The sequence below is a fragment of the Amblyomma mixtum genome, chromosome 1 (assembly GCF_055824585.1).
Source record: "Amblyomma mixtum isolate Tamu chromosome 1, ASM5582458v1, whole genome shotgun sequence".
NCBI lineage: Eukaryota > Metazoa > Arthropoda > Arachnida > Ixodida > Ixodidae > Amblyomma > Amblyomma mixtum.
This window is the reverse complement of record NC_143012.1, coordinates 205,961,517-205,980,574: the sequence shown is the minus strand read 5'-3', so window position 1 is coordinate 205,980,574 and position 19,058 is coordinate 205,961,517. Positions and strand designations below refer to the sequence as shown.

Sequence of the window (19,058 nt, the reverse complement as noted above, 5' to 3'; positions counted from 1 at the left end):
AAAACTTTACCAACGATTAGTCGCCCATCATTGCGACGTTTGCGCACTCAGTACCGGCGTTTGTCGAGTTTAACGAGCCACAAATGTCAGCCACGCGCGCTCTAACGATCCGAGCGCCGCGCGGCGAACGTCAACGGCGAAGGTTGTGGCGGCGGCGGTGTCCCCGCTCCCGTATGTTAGTAGTTCCACGCTGGGGAAACCCCGGCAGTTGTTGTTTTCGTCAAGCGCCTTCCGCTTGCTGCCGAGCGGCTATAGGCGGGCCCGCGAAAATGTCAAGTTGTCTTCGTCTCTCACTCCCTCCACCGAATCAACACACGGGCCAAGGTCTTCGAGCGCGCATGAAATCTGCACGTCCGTTCGGTTGACTGTTTACATCCACACACGCTTGGCTGACCGCGATAATGATTTATCTAGATTTTTTGTCTAAGTGATTCGGCATTGGACGCCAGTTTCGTTCCATAATAGGCCTAGCGATAAAACACAGGGAACTTCGACAATACGGCCGCGATTCGTTCAGCCCCAATGAAAATTGTTACGCACTCGAGCAGGAAGAAAAAAGAAACTGGAGGGGGCGCTGAAGTTCCGCCTTACGGGTACGACGCGATAGCGTAATCTTTACAAAGTAGAGTTTCTTGCGCATGCGCAGACGTGATGTGGCGAACTGATAATCTTTTCTTGAATGTGATTAAACTTCTGTTGATGTCTAGCGTGTGTCCCGTCTGTTTCTGTCTCTGTCCACGCTGTTTTGTTCGCGCTAGCTGACATCATCGCAGTCAGTTTCCCAGCACCAGCTAGCCCGACTTTCTCGTTTAGACGGCAAAAGGCTCATGTATACGAATGAATGTCGTGCGCGTGTGTGACGTGCCACGGATCATCTCTCGTCGTTGGACTCATAAGCGAATCAAGACGCCAATCAAAGCACACCGAAGGAAAAGCGAGCACGCAGTTACACGCGCGACCGGTCGATGCAATTACGCATTCGGTAGATGATGACCGCGGGCAACGAGAATCGAGCTCGGCCCACTTGGAAGCGCGGATGAGTGCACGCGGGAGGAATGCGCGTTAGAGTGCACCGCGTTTTGTTTTTGTTTGTTTTTCCCTCGCTATCGCGGTGCGCGTGGCCGGAGAGCAGCTGTTTTATCGCGCCTTGTTCTCGCGGAGATATGGGCTGGGCTGGGCGCGCGCGAGAAACGGGAACCAGGGCCGGGCCAGATACGCGTATAAACAACCGCCGCGGAGAAATCGAGCGAAATGCCACAAGGGTAAGGTCGCTGGCGTCAAGTGACTCGAGAGGTTTTCTTCCGTGGGGCGTACAAGAGGGGGAGGGGGGGGTATGGAGTGCATTTGCCCCGTGGTCCTACCGTCATGTGCGAATAACAACTTTTCATTAAAAAAAAAAAATGGTTTCTAAACAGATCTGACAGCAACGTTTTCTTTTTTGGACGTTTAGACCAAACCTATAAATTCGTATAGAGACCACTTTTGATCGTGATCCCATTACGAAGCAAATAATCTCCTGTCGGAAAGGGTCTTGATGCGATGACGACGATTTTCGATGGCCGCTGTCTTGGGTGGAGAGAAACTGTGTGAGACAGCTTTAACAACACACTGTGCTGATAACGGATTTCGACTGTGGTCTCAAAATAAGGCACCAAGCATGGTTGTAAGCCACAGTGGTGCAACAAATCGCATACCACGTGAATACATTCTTTCGCGAGATGAGATCGTTGTTTAGGTTAGTCTGATGGCCACTTAACAATAGTCGGATACAAGTCAAGAAAGAAGCGGCTTTTCCCCCATCGAAGGACCCCTTCAAGCCAATGGCGTCGGCTGATTCTGATGAGCCTGCTAGCGAGATAATAATGCAGGGAGTGGCAGATGAAAAGGGAAAGTTTGGTTTGGTTTGGTTTATGGGGTTTAACGTCCCAAAGCGACTGAGGCTATGAGAGACGCCGTAGTGGAGGGCTCTGGAAATTTCGACCACCTGGGGTTCTTTAACGTGCACTGACACCGCACAGTACACGGGCCTCTAGAATTTCTCCTCCAAAGAAATTCCAGCCGCCGCGGCCGGCATCGAACCCGCGTCTTTCGGGTCAGTAGCCAAGCACCATAACCACTGAGCCACCGCGGCGGCGAAAAGGGAAAGTGGAGGGATCCTCCCTCCCTGGTTGGGGATAGTCCCCTACCTGCACTGTCGTGCCGCTTACTGCATTGTCACGCTAGTGGCGTCACGAGAATCGGCCGACGCCATTGGCTGGAAGGGGGTCATTTGGAGGGGAAACGCGGCTTCGTTCTTAAATTGTATACTCTTATACAGCGAAAATTGCATGGCGGTTGTAGGCCTCATAATTATTCCCTGAAATGGAAGCGGCAAGGGAATACGCCTACTTAGGGCAGGTAGTGACCGCTGATCCGGATCATGAGAGGGTGGAGCGCATATGGCAGGTTCTCTCAGATCTTGAATGGCAGTTTACTAATATCCCTCAAGAGAAAAGTATACAACAGCTGTACCTTACCGGTACTCACCTTACGGTACTCACCTTACGGGGAAGAAACTTGGAGGCTAACGGAACGGGTTCAGCTTAAAGCGAGCTATGGAAAGGAAAATGATAGGTGTAACGTTAAGAGACCGGAAACGGGCAGAGTGGGTGAGGGAACAAACGCGGGTTAATGGCATCCTACTCGAAATCAAGAGGAAGAAGTGGGTTTGGGCAGGACATGTAATGTGAACACAAGATAACCGCTGGTCCTTAAGGGTAACGGAGTGGATTCCAAGAGAAGGCAAGCGTAGCAGGGGACGGCAGAAAATTAGGTGGGCGGATGAGATTACGAAGTTTGCGGGAACACGGTGGGCGCAGCTGGCAAAGGACAGGGTTAATTGCAGAGACATGGGAGATAATGAATGTGAATGGATTGCTTTTAATAGCAGACTTCCTTGTAAATAATGCGTGCCAACGAAATACACTGCGAAGGTATACGAGGCTGCCCAAAATGCTGCGCAGTGTCTCGCTCACTCTTTACTCCAAAGCTCCAGTCGAAAGAGGCTGTTTAAGCAACTAGATATATTTGAAATGCGTTATCATTCGCACAACCGCCCAACCGCAACCGCACAACCGCAAAGTCCGGCTGCAGTTGGCACGGGAGCGACCACATTTCAATGAGATGCAGCGGGGAGCTCAAGCTTACAGGGGTGTGCGAATATTCGAAATTTTCGAACACAATTCAAATATTATATTTTTAGTATTCGTATTCGATTCGAAATCCAGGTATTCGTGTTGTTTCGAATATTCGACACGACGCGAATATTCGTATCTAGCCGAATATTCTATTGCGAGCACCGGCGTTCATTTCAGTCCGCAAGTCCTATCGACAGAGACATAACAACACGGCGGCGCCCAGAGCAATGCGTTGGGCCATGCAGTAGATGACTGCACTGGTGAGCTTCTTTGTGGCTATACCTGCGAAGCTGGTATAGTCAGAGCTGTGCACGAAATACCTCGCAATACGAGCCAATTCAGTGCCAATTGCGAGGGCATTTTCTGTGGCTGGAGAAGTCGTTTCAGCTAGAAGGGAACTAATTCTGCCTGACCATGTGGGGCAGCCGGTTTTCCTTCATGACAACCTTTTATGTTCATCACAGCAACGCGCTTTTGTGCTTATGGCAAGCTAGCCTTGATCAATGATGTGTACTACCCATCTTCTCTGATATTTCCACTCTTCTATGAACAATGTTCGAGACTTTGACACTTTTTGTGCAGCCACACACACCTTTTGTGCTATTTTCATCACTGATAGTTCTTGGGTGCTCAAATAAATGTTTTGTAGTGGTTAAATGCATCTGTCCTTGATTATTCGATATTCGATTCGATATTCAGAACCAAGTATTCGTATTCGATTCGTATTCGAAAAATTTGATATTCGCACACCCCTAGTAGCCACTCCTATGTTGAAGGAAATAACTAGACGTTTGGGCAGTCGACGCCCACAGCAGTTATAAGAGGGAGGACGTGAACAAAATTTAGGAGACAACGTGCGACAAAACAAGGCCGTTTACGGCCCTCGCTCGCTTCAAGACAGGCAAAAAAGAAAAAAAGAAACGCTGGCACGCGAGGGTTATTGCAGGTATACGAAGCCCCCGCCGCGCAAGTGTGACAGCTTTGACCGGCGTATCGAAAAACAAAGTTTCGTTTTCCGCGTACCGCGGATATGACAGCCGCGCGACCGCTATTATTTAGCTGCTCGCACATAAGGTCGGAGCCCTGTACACAGACGTGCCTTGCGCCAACGTAGTTCTGGGAGAGAGAGACAACAAACAGTTATTCTAAACAACCCAAGTCCGGGTCCGCGTTCGATGGGGAGGGTATTAAAGGTGAACCAGTTGTGTGCATTGTTATAGCGGGCGCACGGACAGAAAATGCCAACACCGCCTATAGCAGGCGTCCATAATCGGCTGTTCCCTCCCACGCGCTGTTTCGCGCTGTTCCCTCCCACGATGATGTCCATAATCGGGCCCAACTCTGCGTGGCACGAAAGTAGAAGCTACAAATAGGCAAACCGTCAGCTTCCATAATTGCGCAGTTGGCTCATGAGTGCATGAGAACAGCGCGCTTGTAAAAGCAGTCACTTCGCGCTCGTAGCTTCTACTGCAACGCCGCAGAAACTTGACCCCGAATACGGACGCTGTCTAGGTGGCACTGCCTCCGCTACTTCGGCCTCATCCGTGCACGTCTTTGCCAACACCAGCAAGGCCGCTCGGTCTCGGTGGCGTGGTGATCGCAAAGCCGTACCAGCTGGAAGTGGTGGTCGCAAGTTCTCATGCGGTACACTGTCACTTTGGCCTCATATGTGCACGGTTTTGCCAATAACGCCTAGACAGTGTGTGGCTTTGCCAGTACCACCTAGACAGTGTGCGGCTTTAGCCAATATCACCTAGACAGTGCAATGCTTTGCCAGTACCACCTAGACAGTGCAATGCTTTGCCAGTACCACCTAGACAGTGTGCGGCTTTAGCCAATATCACCTAGACAGTGTGCAGCTTTAGCCAACATCACCTAGACAGTGTGCGGCTTTAGCCGATATCACCTAGACAGTGTGCGGCTTTAGCCGATATCACCTAGACAGTGTGCGACTTTAGCCAATATCACCTAGACAGTGTAATGCTTTGCCAGTACCACCTAGACAGTGTGCGGCTTTAGCCAATATCACCTAGACAGTGCAATGCTTTGCCAGTACCACCTAAACAGTGTGCGGCTTTTGGCAATATCACCTAGACAGTGCAATGCTTTGCCAGTACCACCTAGACAGTGCAATGCTTTGCCAGTACCACCTAGACAGTGCAATGCTTTGCCAGTACCACCTAGACAGTGCAATGCTTTGCCAGTACCACCCAGACAGTGTGCGGCTTTAGCCAATATCACCTAGACAGTGTGCGGCTTTAGCCGATATCACCTAGACAGTGTGCGACTTTAGCCAATATCACCTAGACAGTATAATGTTTTGCCAGTACCACCTAGACAGTGTGCGGCTTTAGCCAATATCACCTAGACAGTGCAATGCTTTGCCAGTACCACCTAAACAGTGTGCGGCTTTTGGCAATATCACCTAGACAGTGCAATGCTTTGCCAGTACCACCTAGACAGTGCAATGCTTTGCCAGTACCACCTAGACAGTGCAATGCTTTGCCAGTACCACCTAGACAGTGCAATGCTTTGCCAGTACCACCCAGACAGTGTGCGGCTTTAGCCAATATCACCTAGACAGTGTGCGGCTTTAGCCAAAATCACCTAGACAGTGTGCGGCTTTGCTAGTATACCACCTAGACAGTGTGCGGTTCTTGCAAACAACGCCTAGACAGTGTGTGGCTTTGCCAGTACCACCTAGACAGTGTGCGGTTTTAGTCATTATCACCTAGACAGTGCAATGCTTTGCCAGTACCACCTAGACAGTGTGCGGCTTTAGCCAATATCACCTAGACAGTGTGCGGCTTTAGCCATTATCACCTAGACAGTGTGCGGCTTTAGCCATTATCACCTAGACAGTGTGCGGCTTTAGCCATTATCACCTAGACAGAGCAATGCTTTGCCAGTACCACCTAGACAGTGAAATGCTTTGCCAGTACCACCTAAACAGTGTGCGGCTTTTGCCAATATCACCTAGACAGTGCAATGCTTTGCCAGTACCACCTAGACAGTGTGCGGCTTTAGCCAATATCACCTAGACAGTGCAATTCTTTTGCCAGTACCACCTAGACAGTGCAGTGCTTTTGCCAATATCACCTAGACAGTGCAATGCTTTGCCAGTACCACCTAGACAGTGCAATGCTTTTGCCAATATCACCTAGACAGTGTAATGCTTTGCCAGTACCACCCAGACAGTGTGTGGCTTTGCCAGTATAGCCTAGACAGAGCCAGCTCCTATAGGTGGTGACGGCAAAACTGTGCACAAACGAGGCCAAAGTGAGATCCCACAAGAGAAAGCGTAAACATATCTAGCGAACGCGCAGCAACGGCGCTCGCCCGGATAATTGTCAAAGGGCTCGAATCACACGACTCATGGGAATGAGTCAAACAGAAAAAAAAGCGAGGGTCAAAAACAAGGAAACTTCCACGATAAGGGCGGGCCGACGGCAGTATATAACAAGTCAACCTCGAGTGACCTTCGCAATAAGCGCCAACAGACCATTTGACCGTGGGCTGCAGAGAAAGCAAGCGTGACGTTAAATATATAGTATAATTTACGGTAAGTACACGGGCGAATTGGCCCGTTCACATTTATCTGTCCCCACGCTGCGCGCAACACGGAAAAACACCGGGTTTTACAAAGTAATGAGCGTATGCATATGAGTGGGAGCAGAGCTGAGCTAGCCGCGCTGTTCACCACTCCTTGCTGTTATATCGTCGATCGAATGCGAACCCCGCCAGACTGATTATGCACGCCGAGAGGAGAGTGAAAAAAAATAAAGAAAACAGACGGCCGAACCGCTGGAAGCAGTTCAAAGAACGGAGCACGGAGGTGGCGCGATGCTATGACGTCAGCGAGACGCACGACGCCAAGCTTTCCGAAGGATAGCTCGTGCGGAGCTGGACTTTCCCCATGACCGCGGTGATCGGAAAGAAAAAAAAAGGAACTAATACTAGTCCAGAGCAATTATCTCGTAACACGTCTCGCCGACAGTGAGCGCCCATAGCCTTTTGAAAACCCAATTTTGAAATGCTCAGCGGCGTGTTTGTTGATCAAGTCACCAGCCCGCCGGGGTTAGCCACATACGTAAGACGGAGTGGCGTGTTCCATGTTCGTTTTATTGACGCCCATTATTTATTGCCGCGAAGGTCGCGAGTGATTAACGCTGCCTTTTTTCTCTCTGCCGGGGAAACGTCGCTTTTCCAGTAAATGTTTTTCGATATGTATAATGATTTTTTACGCAAACGGAAAGTCCAGGCTACTCCGCGGTGTTCCGAGAACACCTGACCCGAAGAACCGCTATACTAAGATCATCGTAGTTATACAAGAAAAAAAAAAAGACCTCAAGTAGCCGGTTTCCTGTAGGCGTCATCACGATTCTATGGACTCCGCTGGACTAAGGCACAATTAGGTAAGACGACACAAAAATAAGTGTGCGCAAGCGAGTGCAATCGGATTTATCAGAGCATCGTTGGACGCGATTTTCAGGTACAAAGAACGCGAAAATTTTTGAATATTTCGCCAGGCGACACAGAGCCACGCACGCGAAGTATTTTGGCATATTAGAGGCCTTTAGCATACAAGAGATGTATTATATAGCATGAACATACACCAGTTTACCGCCAATACGAAACACTAATACGACTCCTATATTCTAAAAGACTCTACTGACTGCTTCCACGTTGGTTTCCTTACCGCAATTTCTACTCCGGTAAGTTCATTTTTGAGCTACACTCCTCATAGAAATGCGTATGAGGCACATTGCGCGTCGTTCTGAAGACAATTTCTAGCGTTTTTAAGCATCCACTAGCCACGCATATGAAAACACTCTGTTTCTTCGCTTCAGCTGTTTCCTGTATGCCAAATATTAGAGTACTCTAATATTTTAGAATATATTAGAGTACTCAAATATTAGAGTATTCTAACAGCCAGCGCATTTCTCGTTCTTGTACCTCCTTATCTTTTCTCTTTTTCTTGTTTCTTTTTTGTCGGTGTTGGGGGGCAATCCTTTATTCTTTTAAGTCCCTCCTATCCGAATCTGTGCGTCGTGCCGCGTACCAGGTCATTATCAGTCAGGAGAGAGGCAATAAATTTTATTGAACTCCTACAGCTCCCTGTCCGGGGCTATCACCTGTCGCCCGACTGCCGATTTCGGAGGGCGATGCAACAGGCGGTTGTAGCTATTCTTAGAAACGACGCGCCTTTCACCCAGCTTCCCCCACCAGCGTACCGCCGCAGATGATTACGTTCCACCCGACGACGGCTTCCGCGGCAATCACACTCCCGCGATGAGCCGCGCTTCGCGACACGCATAACCCCAGGAACCAACTCGTTCGTGTTCGTTCGCCGTAACCCTCTAGGTCGACGGCCGGGGAATAACCGACATTCGCCCGAGCGGCGAATTGTTACTCACACTACCCGGCTTCCGCGAGTTTTTATCGCTGCTCCACGCTCGACTGTTCTCCACTTCGGGACGGCTTTCTCCTCATCACCGCTCGCTGGAACAGCGGTAGAGGAGGGTGTGCGCTCTGTGTCACGACACACGAACAGGCCGTCTTCGTGGAGTCGAGCAGTCGACGAAACTTGCCACGAAGTTCACATCGTTGTTTTGTATGTTCGACCCAGAGCAACATGCCCCTTCTGCTAGAAAGCACGAGCGGTGTCGAGGTGTGATCGAAACTGCGTCTGAATGGAGTCTTCCGATAAAGAGTGTGGGTCGTACTCACGTGCGACGTAAGCCGGGAATGTTTGTTGAGGCCAATCACTTCTTGTCATCGTTTAAAATAAACAACATGCCACAGAATGGGATGCCACCCGCATACACACCCAGACTGAAAGTTGCTTCGCACAGCTAGGCGAAACCACACATGTGGAACGCAATCTCCGGAAATTTTGTAACATTAATCTTCTCTTCGACGAGTTAATGAAGTTCGTAGGAAATTCCGACTTCGAGACAACTAGCACACCTGCGGATAGAGGAGAAAAAAAAAAAAAACTTTTCGTTCTACGAACAGCAACGAAACAGACTGTCCAACTTTTTCTTTTCTTCCCCGGAGCAGCCTATAGTAGCCAGAATAAATAGCGCCCGGAGTACAGAATGCATTTTGACTTATGTAACGACGTAAGTCCTTGGCGTTTTAAAAGAAAGTAATAAAAAAGTGACTTCCGATCAGCAAAATAAACTTAATGCCGGAGAATTCAAAAACGGCACCGCTTAAAAAATCATAAAAATGTAACAAAAAAAGCCTTCCCAATGACGGCTGTTACCTAATAATAGTTCAAATATCCGAATGAATTCACTTCCGTAAAACGTCCGTGGAGCGGCCTACGGCAGATGTAGACCTTGGGAGAACACTTGCCCAGCTCGACGCAGCGCGATGCGCAATGGCATGGTCATAAATGTTTTCAAATTGACAAATTAATGAACAGCCTCCAACACCATCCGTTTCCACTGTCTCCATGGGCAGAGATCGTCGAGTCGAAAAGAGAGCCTCTAGACGATCACGTCTTCACAGAATTAAGCGACAAGCGTGCGGCAGGTTTTGTGGACACGATGCCCCTCTTCTAATCGAAAACTGATCAAGTACAAGGCAATGCAGAGGCACGGAAACGACCAGGCAGGTTCCCTGGGTTTCTACCCGATAAAGATTTATGGATACTTTCCCGCTCCCTTGTTTGTTTGTCTGTTTGCTTGTCTGTTTGGTTCCGTCTCACCTTACCGCGTGGCCTTGGTATTTGCCCATGCAGAGTGGCGTGACCTAGGCTCACGCGAGGAAGGCAGAGGGGCTTGGAGGGTCTCCAGCGAGACAAGGCCGACTGGTGAGGATGTTCACCTCTGCTCTTGCGAGCGCCGGCATCGATTCGGCGATCAAACCTGCCGCGATGCCCGGGTGAGCGCAGGTTCGCGACCTCGGCCGCATTTCGACGGAGACGGAATTCAAAACCGCGCGTCCTTACGCGTGCCGTGTGATGACAAGAATCCCTGGCGCCATATTTTCAATCCAGCTCTGATACATACGGCGGGCCCGCACTGTTAGTTTGTCGCGAACAAAAAAAAGTAGTAGTAGTAGTAGTAGTAGTAGTAATGGTAGTAGTAATGGTAGTAGTAATGGTAGTAGTAGTAGTAGTAGTAGTAATTTAAAGTCATATTAAAAGAAAGGAAAATATTTTTGCAAGCTCCGGCATCTGCCATCGCTACGGGAACCATCTGAGCTGCGGAAATAAAGGGGTAACATGCCGGCAGACTGGAGAAATTAAAAAGGTATATAGTATACAAGTATTCTATTTACACTATAACATATGCACAGGTCGGGCACGTGTGAAGCCCATAATAGAGACAATTAATCAATTAATCACCATTTTCGGCGCGCACCGCCGCGGACCGAACTCGAGCAACCCGCGGCGACGAAGGCAGAAACGCAATAGGTGGGAATGTGTGCGCGAATCGCCAGGGATCGCGCAATGCATATATGCCCGCAGTCGTAAGACGCAATATCAGATGAAAAAAAGAAAAAAAAACTCAATTTCACCGCCTCCTTTGCGCGCTGCCTGGAACAGATATATGCTGTCCAATTGAGTGCGCGCGAATTACATATCGCGCAATTAAATCTCGAGCAGTATCCTGAAGGCATGCGAACGAAATTTCTTCGTCGTAGTCGCGTTTCATTATACTTGAGGCGGCGGTTGTACATACGTATGTCCGCTGAGGAGCCGAAACCATATGAACTTAGTAACAGCATTAATAAGAAGATTGGGGAAGCGTCATGCTTTACATTAAACCTCTTTTCTGGGAAGCGACAAGTACAAACCGACGGGCGACATTTCGCAACACACTTAAAACAATTCCCCCTTGAAGGCCGCCGTTTCCGGTGAATAAAGCTGATTTGGCGTTCTTTTCTTTTTTTTTTTTTACTGGACACACTGTGGACGTCGTAAGGTGTTGGCTCTTATTTACTTTTTTGTCTTTTCTCGCAACTTTCCTGCGGCAGGGGAAAACTTGAGCTTCCGCCGCTGAATTACTTGCATCCATCGTTAAACGAATAAGCGACTCAGTGACGGGATTCAATGACGTCAATGAAACATTCCTCATGCGTGGCACGACACACCACCACCGCAGCAGCATGTGACGACGCTGACCGCGTGTCGCCCGGCATAACGATTTCCCAATAATTGGGGCCACGACCCGCCTTATAGTTTGCTCCATAGAGGAAACGACGTTTGCAACCCGAGGAGCAAGACGCCCCGACATTCCGTCGTGACCAGAATGTCGCCTCGCTGAATGAGCGATAACAAACAAGTCGGGCACATTTCGTCCGGGACAGGGCCAGGTCTACAGGTGAATCGACGGGCTCCATCACTTAGAATTGATGCAGACAAAAACTAAGCCGCGCTGAAGACACTTTACGAATAGCTCATAAAGCGAATCGAATCATCCCTGCATTAGCAGACCTCATCCACGATAAGAACGCATGAGGAAGGGGTGAACTTCACTAAACGCAGTGGATGTCATCCTTTCAACATGGCCAATCCATAATGGCACGTGGCGTAGAGCAATTGACAGTTCGATCCCGTCACTCGTACCGCGCCTGCTCATTTCAGAACACAAATCATGTGCTCAATAATGTGCTTCACATGTCCCTCTTCATCATCAGGTATGTCAGGAGATGACAATGGATAGGGGAGGAGGAGCTGAACGGAGATACAGGGATGTGGGGCAGGCGGTGTGGCGAACTTAGCGAGCTTTATCAACGCGAAAGCATTAAACGGCTCATCCATTAGAAAATCCGGCGTTTATCTACCGCCCACGAGAAACGGAACGAAAGCCCCACGTGACCTCACGACGTCATCGGCAGTGCCTACATCATCAGGAAAGAGAGGAAAATAAAATATATTTCGAGGTGGGTTTCAAACCCAAGCCGGTGGGAACAGATCAGCTTCGCTGGTCACTGCAGTAGAGGACTATACGCCACCACCGCAGCGCAACAATCCACGCGCTAACCTGCCAGTCTTTCGCGCTGGGCTCGGGGTATATCGTCGTCTTCATCAACTTCCACTTGGGCGGCGCGATCAGATCGGCTTTGCTGGAGGGTAGTACGCCATCGCCGCAGCCGTGCGCGTCTTCGCATTCGCATCTGTCTTAAGTGCCCCCCGTAATTTTGAACCGAGGGCCCTCGTCGCGTAGTGATGGTCCGGACCAGTGCATCGCTGGAGCCGAGCCAAGAGCTTTACGTCCGGCCTGATTGCGCAGATCATTTCCAGCATCCCCTGAATGTCTAGGGATTCCCAAATTAATCCTGCAATTCTCGTCGTATCGCCTGTGATGCACAGTGTAAGAATGTGAATGCATTTCATCTCTTCTCGCAGAACTACGCGCTAGCAAAAGTGCACAAACTGTCTTCAGCAGCATATTCAGCAAAGAAAGCCATAGCGTGAGCTACACCGGAAACGCAAGATGACCGCTGAAAGACAAACTCGTGCAAAAGCTAACCCTAACGGCGAGACAGCCTAAAATTACTGCGGTGATTGGCAGGTGATCGAGCAGTTTTGACTCTCAGACAATGAGATGTCTTAGATATTAACTGAAATGACTTATATTATAATGTGTGCCTTCATAAATCTCCCGTTTTTTTTTCTTGCTTTTCTTTTTCATTTCTTCAATGAACAGAGAAGCAGTGATGAAATTCTGGAAGTTAGCTTTCATCCGACGTTTTTAGTGTCTGGGGCAACACAGGGGTAACTTGACTGCACGAGGTTCTAGATCCAGAAGAGCCATATCTAGGTCAGGCTGTATGCATATATCCGGTAGATATGGTTGTGCCAGCAGTATACCGACTACACAACTTCTACCATTTACGCACTAATCAAGAGTTGGAAACTGTGCCGACACGGGCATCCTGCAGAACCCCCTACTGCGGCGGCCTCGTAGTGCGCCTTGCTTCTCCAGTCCCCGCCGGTCGCGGAAACGTGTGCCCGTGGCCGATACGGCGAACGCGGCCGCGCCGACCTTCACAGTGCCCGTCCATTACAATGGCGCGCCGCCGGTGTCCTCCAAAGGCCGACTCTTCCGGCGGCCTACTTGTACGCTCCGGCAGCTGCGCGAGACGTTCTACGTCGACACAGCTGCACATGCAGCTGCGGCCAATTCAGCGCGTGACCTGAAAGTGCTCCGGGAAGGGTTTATACGACTTGAAGCGGTGACCGCGTGAGGATTAACCGAGAGATGTAAGGCACAGTGCCGACAAAAATTACCGTTTACAATTGCTCCCCGTTAATATTTTCGTGTAACTGCAATGCGAGCCCCAGTGGCGACAACCGAACGGCCAATGATACAAAACCTTCTTTTGTTCTCATGCTTTTGGCTTTCTACTGCTGGATGTTAAGCGCGGATCAAAACTTCTGACGCGGGTTTCTTCGCAATACTCATACGCATTTATTATAAAAAGAAAACTGCGCGTTTATGTACATCATGTATATATGTAAATAGATTTATTGTCAGTGTACCCCTCCCCCTGTCCTTTCTGCTATTCCCTCACTCCTTTCTTTTCACTCCTACACACTGCCTGCTATCCTTTATTTCCGCTGTCCCAGCTCAGGTGCTTTCAGCAGCGATAGCAGATGCCGGGATAAAAAAAAATTCTTTTACCTTCCATGTTCAATGCAAATAAAAGCCACTACTACTACTTTTAACATAAAAAGAACATCCTGATGGCCAACTTGGTAACTGTTCATCTTTGGTTACAGGCGCGAAACACGCACAGACGCAAGGAAGGTCTCGTCTCAGTCCCGTCTGCCTTCCTTGTGTCTGTGTGTGTTTCGCGCCTGTAACCGAAGATTCCATTCTAACGACGACGAAACTGCAGTCCCACATGTACCAATTCGAATGTCAGATTGGCTGCTAGCTGGTCAGCGTTTCGCTTCCATGTCCCGTTCGCATCGATGTCAAGGCTCAGCAGGTCTCGTCCCACAAAAATACAACCCGTATAAGTGCCTTTCTGATTCGACTGAGGGTTATCACATTTGTAAGCGGCTCTCTCGCTAGTATCGGCTAGCCACTAGCCTATTGAACAAACGTGACTGATTTTTGGTATCCTCCACTAGGCTCCGACGGTTGAGCCCTTTTTCATTGCTGCCTGTGAGTTCATTGCTTCCCAGTACCGAGAGCTCTGCAGATATGTCTGACTTCCCTGGTGGCCTCGGTGCCAAGAGGGAAAGCCGTCTGATCGACATACACTATACTATATAGCTGTAGCCGTGTAACCGATATGCGCTGGTTAATATTTTGCAGCCGCGACCTGCAACAGCTAGAAGACTCCGAAACACAAAAACTTTCTTAATGGCTTGAAGCGACGCAATACGGCATTTTGTGGAAACCTGCGGGCAGACATAGTGAGATTAGATACCACCATTTAATGCGAAAGCCTTAAATGGCTCATCAGTCAGAAAAATCTGGCGCTGACCGAGACCGTCCACGAAAAACGAACCGAAACCCCCACGTGACCTCATGACGTCACTGGCAGTGCCTGCCCCCGCTTTGGTGCCTACATCATCAGGAAAGAAAGAAAAATAAAATTTATTCCGGCTGCACTATAGAGTACTACGCCATCACTGCAGCCGTACACCTTGCGTGCATGCTTTCGCAGTCACAACACGTATGTAGTCCCAAGTGTCCTCCGTTTACCATCATCATCATCAGCCTGACTACACCCACTGCAGGGCACTCTTCCCTGGCCGCAGGAATGACATGCCACATCGCGCAACCTTTCCCATAGCCGCCGGCAGCGTCCTTACATATCTGTCGAGAGCACGCCCGCGACGGCCACAGCTGGCGTGGAGCCGCGGGTTCGTCCGCCTCGCGCAAGGCCGACCGGGTGGCGCGATGAATGTCACGAGACGCGCCGCTGAGTCTCCTCCTCCCATTAAACTGAAAACCACCTCCCACCTCCCTCCTCCTCCCACCAATCCTCCGCCGTCAGAACGACGGGATCAGTCGCCGACCCAGCCATATGTCAACGACTGCAAAGGAAAAGCGGTACAAATGCGCGTGCGACCTTGCGACGGATAGCCATAGCGGCCGATCCCGAAAACGAGTAGTAGCAGCCGTCTGTCAACCCAGGTGGCCTCCACTAGGGGGGGGGGGGGGCGACTTCGAGGATCCAGTCTGCGATACTACTACAGTACTTCTTCGTTCTCATTGTTATCTTTTTCCAGCTGTCAGCCAAGAGGGATCTGGCAGGAGCTTTCTGGGGGGAGGATTTCCCTCGCACACCCATAATATAGTCATCATCATGCGATGGTTTTTTTGCCAAAAATTTGGCAAATAGGATTAACCTCGCATTTTGTAAATTTAGCCAATCGATAAGGGCACATAAGAGTTTTTGTCTGAGCTCTTCTAAGAGCCGTCGATTGCGCCCCGGTAAGATCTGGGTTATGTAAAGAAAATAGCGCGAAAAACGAAGAACTACGGAGGAGACATGGTCCTCCTTTGTCCTTCGTCTCTGGCTTTTCGCGCTAATTTCTTTGAATAGCGCGTCACCAACTAGCCCGACATCACGCTCTTCTGAGATATGGGTGTGGGCGCGCTGGTAAAGTCGTATCTCTTCAGAGGCGCGCGAGCCGCGTTGTAATCAAATATCCCTGCGGATCGCTGCACGCCGACCAACTGCCCTTTCGACGCGAGATGACCCCGACTGCTAGCCATTTTCGCCTAGAGATTCGATCTAGGGTAGCAGCTTGGGCTAGTTAGAGAAACACTGTGGCGCAAGATAAATGCACAGGGGTGGGCAAGCTTATCTAGAACGCCGGATAGATGTGCTGCGGAGCAAAGGAAGTGAAATTTTAGAGCAGGGTACGTGATTGTGCCTGCACGATTTGCAAGTCAATCCAGCTGCGATCGAGCGCAATTATTATCCCTGAAACTCTGTGAATGCTTTAAAATTTAAACACTTTTCTTCCGCAGAACACCGCTCGAGCGCACTAGAAAAGTGCGCTCGCCTCTCTGTGAGACTACAGAACGCGGGAGACTTTTGTGTCCATCCCTTGTTTTTTTTTTTATCTCGCGCTGTGCAACTTCCATTTCGAGCTGTCGCGGACCTTGGCCATGAGCCGAAGGGTGCGTCAGACGCGACCCTACCTTGTCCCGCGAGACACCAGGGACATTCCGCTAATTATAACAACGGAGGCGTACTGGGCCGCCTCCCAGCGCGCATTGCCTTGCTCCACATACTGCAGTCAATGCCGCCAACGCACGCAGACTCGCCCGCATGACACAGCTACAGACCGACCGCCCATAAGGACGCCCACGGCTTCTCTTTTTACTCGACCTCGAGCACCTGGTAGTGCCACTTGGGCACCCGAAGGAGGACCAACTGCTTCTACGGCGTCCTAGCAGAAATTAAGCCCGACATATACATGCAGCCCGTTCGGTGAAGTCAACGGACAGAAAGAAGGTTGCGTACAGGTAGAAAGAACCTAAGGACGGCACGGAGGGCAGCAGTAGAGCAGAAAATATTTTCTTTTGGGTACTACTCTAGGCAAAAAGCTAAACTACTATTTTGAATATGAGTATCAAGAATACGAATACGAGAATCAAGATTAGAAGCAGATCTGGATGGACACTTATCGTGGGATCATCACCGTGGAGGGCGATTGACGAGAATGATCTGGAAAGTCTATCTGCGTAATCATTACGAGACTAGAAGCGCGCTGCTACACGAGACAACGCTGTGAACTTGAACTTCGCGGAGCAAGCAGCATGCGCCCGAAAGCCGAGAAATGTACGCGCCCGCACATGTAGGTATATGCGCCAAGGTCAGCCGCAATTAAACGTCCATGCGCAATGCCGCTGGCTTCGACAACGATCGAGCGCAACCGCCGACAAGAGCACGTCGCAAATACAATGTGCATTGAAAGTAAAACGAAAAAAAAAAAACACTCACCCAGAGGCACTTCGCAGGCGAGAGCAGCTGCGGCAAGAGATCCAGCTGACGCACCGGCGATTTTGTTCAGGCAGATCTGTGGTGCGTACTCGCGGAAGGCGCTGGCCACTCCGATGTGGTAGATGCCCAAGAAACCGCATCCGGAGAACGAAAGATTCATGGCGCTACACTCAGAAATGCCGCTTCCTTTCTACTCTCCAACGTCGTCCGAAAGGTGGAAGTGCAGATCCGTTTTCCTTTCTACGTTCGCTTTTTCGCCTCTTCCTAGTCACCGCGCACAAACTCTGCACTATTTGCAGTTTTGCAAAAGAAAACGTTTAGCTTGGCCTCCGCACTCGTTGTATTTCGCAAATAAGTGCGGTGTCGTAGGCGCGCAGGTTGTTCGTCGAGTCGATTCGAAGCACAGCAGGAAACAGCGTAGTTACGCATCCAGTCCGCACCGATCGTTCGACAGCTCTGCCACCGCCATCGCCCAAGTCACGAGAGCCGGCGATCCACCCTCCTCCTCATCCGGAGAGGCGTCACATTTGTTTGGGTGTTTCCCCGCAGAAAGCGCGCGACTCGAAGGCTGGCTCTCGCGCTCACAACGCAGCGAGCGTCAGCTGTCGTCTACTGCGGGCTTGGCTTGCTGTGCCCGTGTCGCAGCAGTGTCGGGAGCAGCGAGCGGATTTGCCCTACGCGGCAGCGACTGCTGCAGATTGACAGTTTACGAACAGCGCAGCACCGAAAAAACAGCAAGCGAACAAACAGAAAAAAATACTCCGGACGCGAAGGTGTGCCTCCCCTTCAGGCTTCCCTCATTGGCGGAGATAACATGGCGTGGTGGTGACGTCGAGGTGCGTCATTGCCATGGCAACGCAGCTGGCCCGCTGCCCGCGAGCTGCGGCAGCGCTCCTGCAACTTGGCACCGGCCGCAGCTAATGCGTATATTACAACCTTCGATAATGATGCTGACTTCGAGATGTTGGTTATAGCTTACAAACTGACGTCCGTAGCATTTTTTCTTTTTTCTCAGGAATTCCCTTTGCGTGTGAAGGGAATTCTCGCTTGCGCGCGGCTCGCTTCCCCGCAAAATGACCTTGCTGGAAAGTGGGATTTTTCAGACCAATCGATCTCTCGGACCTGAGGACGCCGGCAGTAATCAGATAACACAGAATAATATTTTTATGCGGTCCGCATGAATGAGAAGCAACGTATATTTCACTTCGACAAGGAAAGTTTATTACTTTACGTGGAAACGATTTCAAAGCAAGGAATCGGGTTTTACATTGCTGCAAGCGCCAAACATGCGCACACGGTAAAGCTGAACAGAAACAGAAACCTTCTGCGTACGTTCAGGTGCTTGTCAAACATGTTGCCAAAAGACGCGCAGATTTTCTTGTTATTCACGACTGTTTCCTACATACACTGCACTATATACTGCAGTTTCTCTCGACCAGGCTTATTCTCCTCAACTACCCGTCTAGAACTCTTAAGTTCACTTATCCTATGCAAAACAAGAAAAACCGCCCGTTCCGCCCACACTGGCTTAGTAGTGCTCACATACGTTACGCCAGGTAAACCGCAATCGACATCACCGCTTCTCCGTCATGGCGGCTGTCTGGTCAAGAAATGTACCCCTTGCGCGATCAGAAAAATGCGGAAGTAAACTCAGTTTCAGTGCCTTCGTTCTTTTTATCACTAGCGCTGTTGCCCATCCCGCATGTGCAGTGATGCCAGATTCGATGCTTCTAATTCGTGGTGCGCGTTTGTGGGAAAACCACTTCACTTTTTCACAACGTCGGTGGCAGGTTGGCAGCGACGGCTTATCGGAAACCACCCTCATTTCCGTCATTCCCGTCGCCTCCACCGTTGGAGTTGCATCCGGGGCTGGATTATACGGAAGTTCACCACCGTGAAGTGCCCGTTCAGTGAAAGCTGCAATCATTCCATGCGTCGTTGGTG

The 19,058-nt window shown here is 50.0% G+C and overlaps 1 protein-coding gene across 1 annotated transcript in view; it reads right to left on the bottom strand.

Annotated features, from left to right (window-relative positions):
• The window catches only part of LOC149370644 (uncharacterized), a 70,951-nt gene extending 53,089 nt beyond the window's left edge, over positions 1–17,862 (bottom strand). The window contains exon 1 of the mRNA XM_089562475.1: positions 17,115–17,862. Within this exon, the coding sequence (XP_089418601.1) occupies positions 17,115–17,274 (160 nt within the window). The 5' untranslated portion in view covers positions 17,275–17,862. The remainder of the gene's footprint in view (positions 1–17,114) is intronic.
• Positions 17,863–19,058: the final 1,196 nt, after the last annotated feature.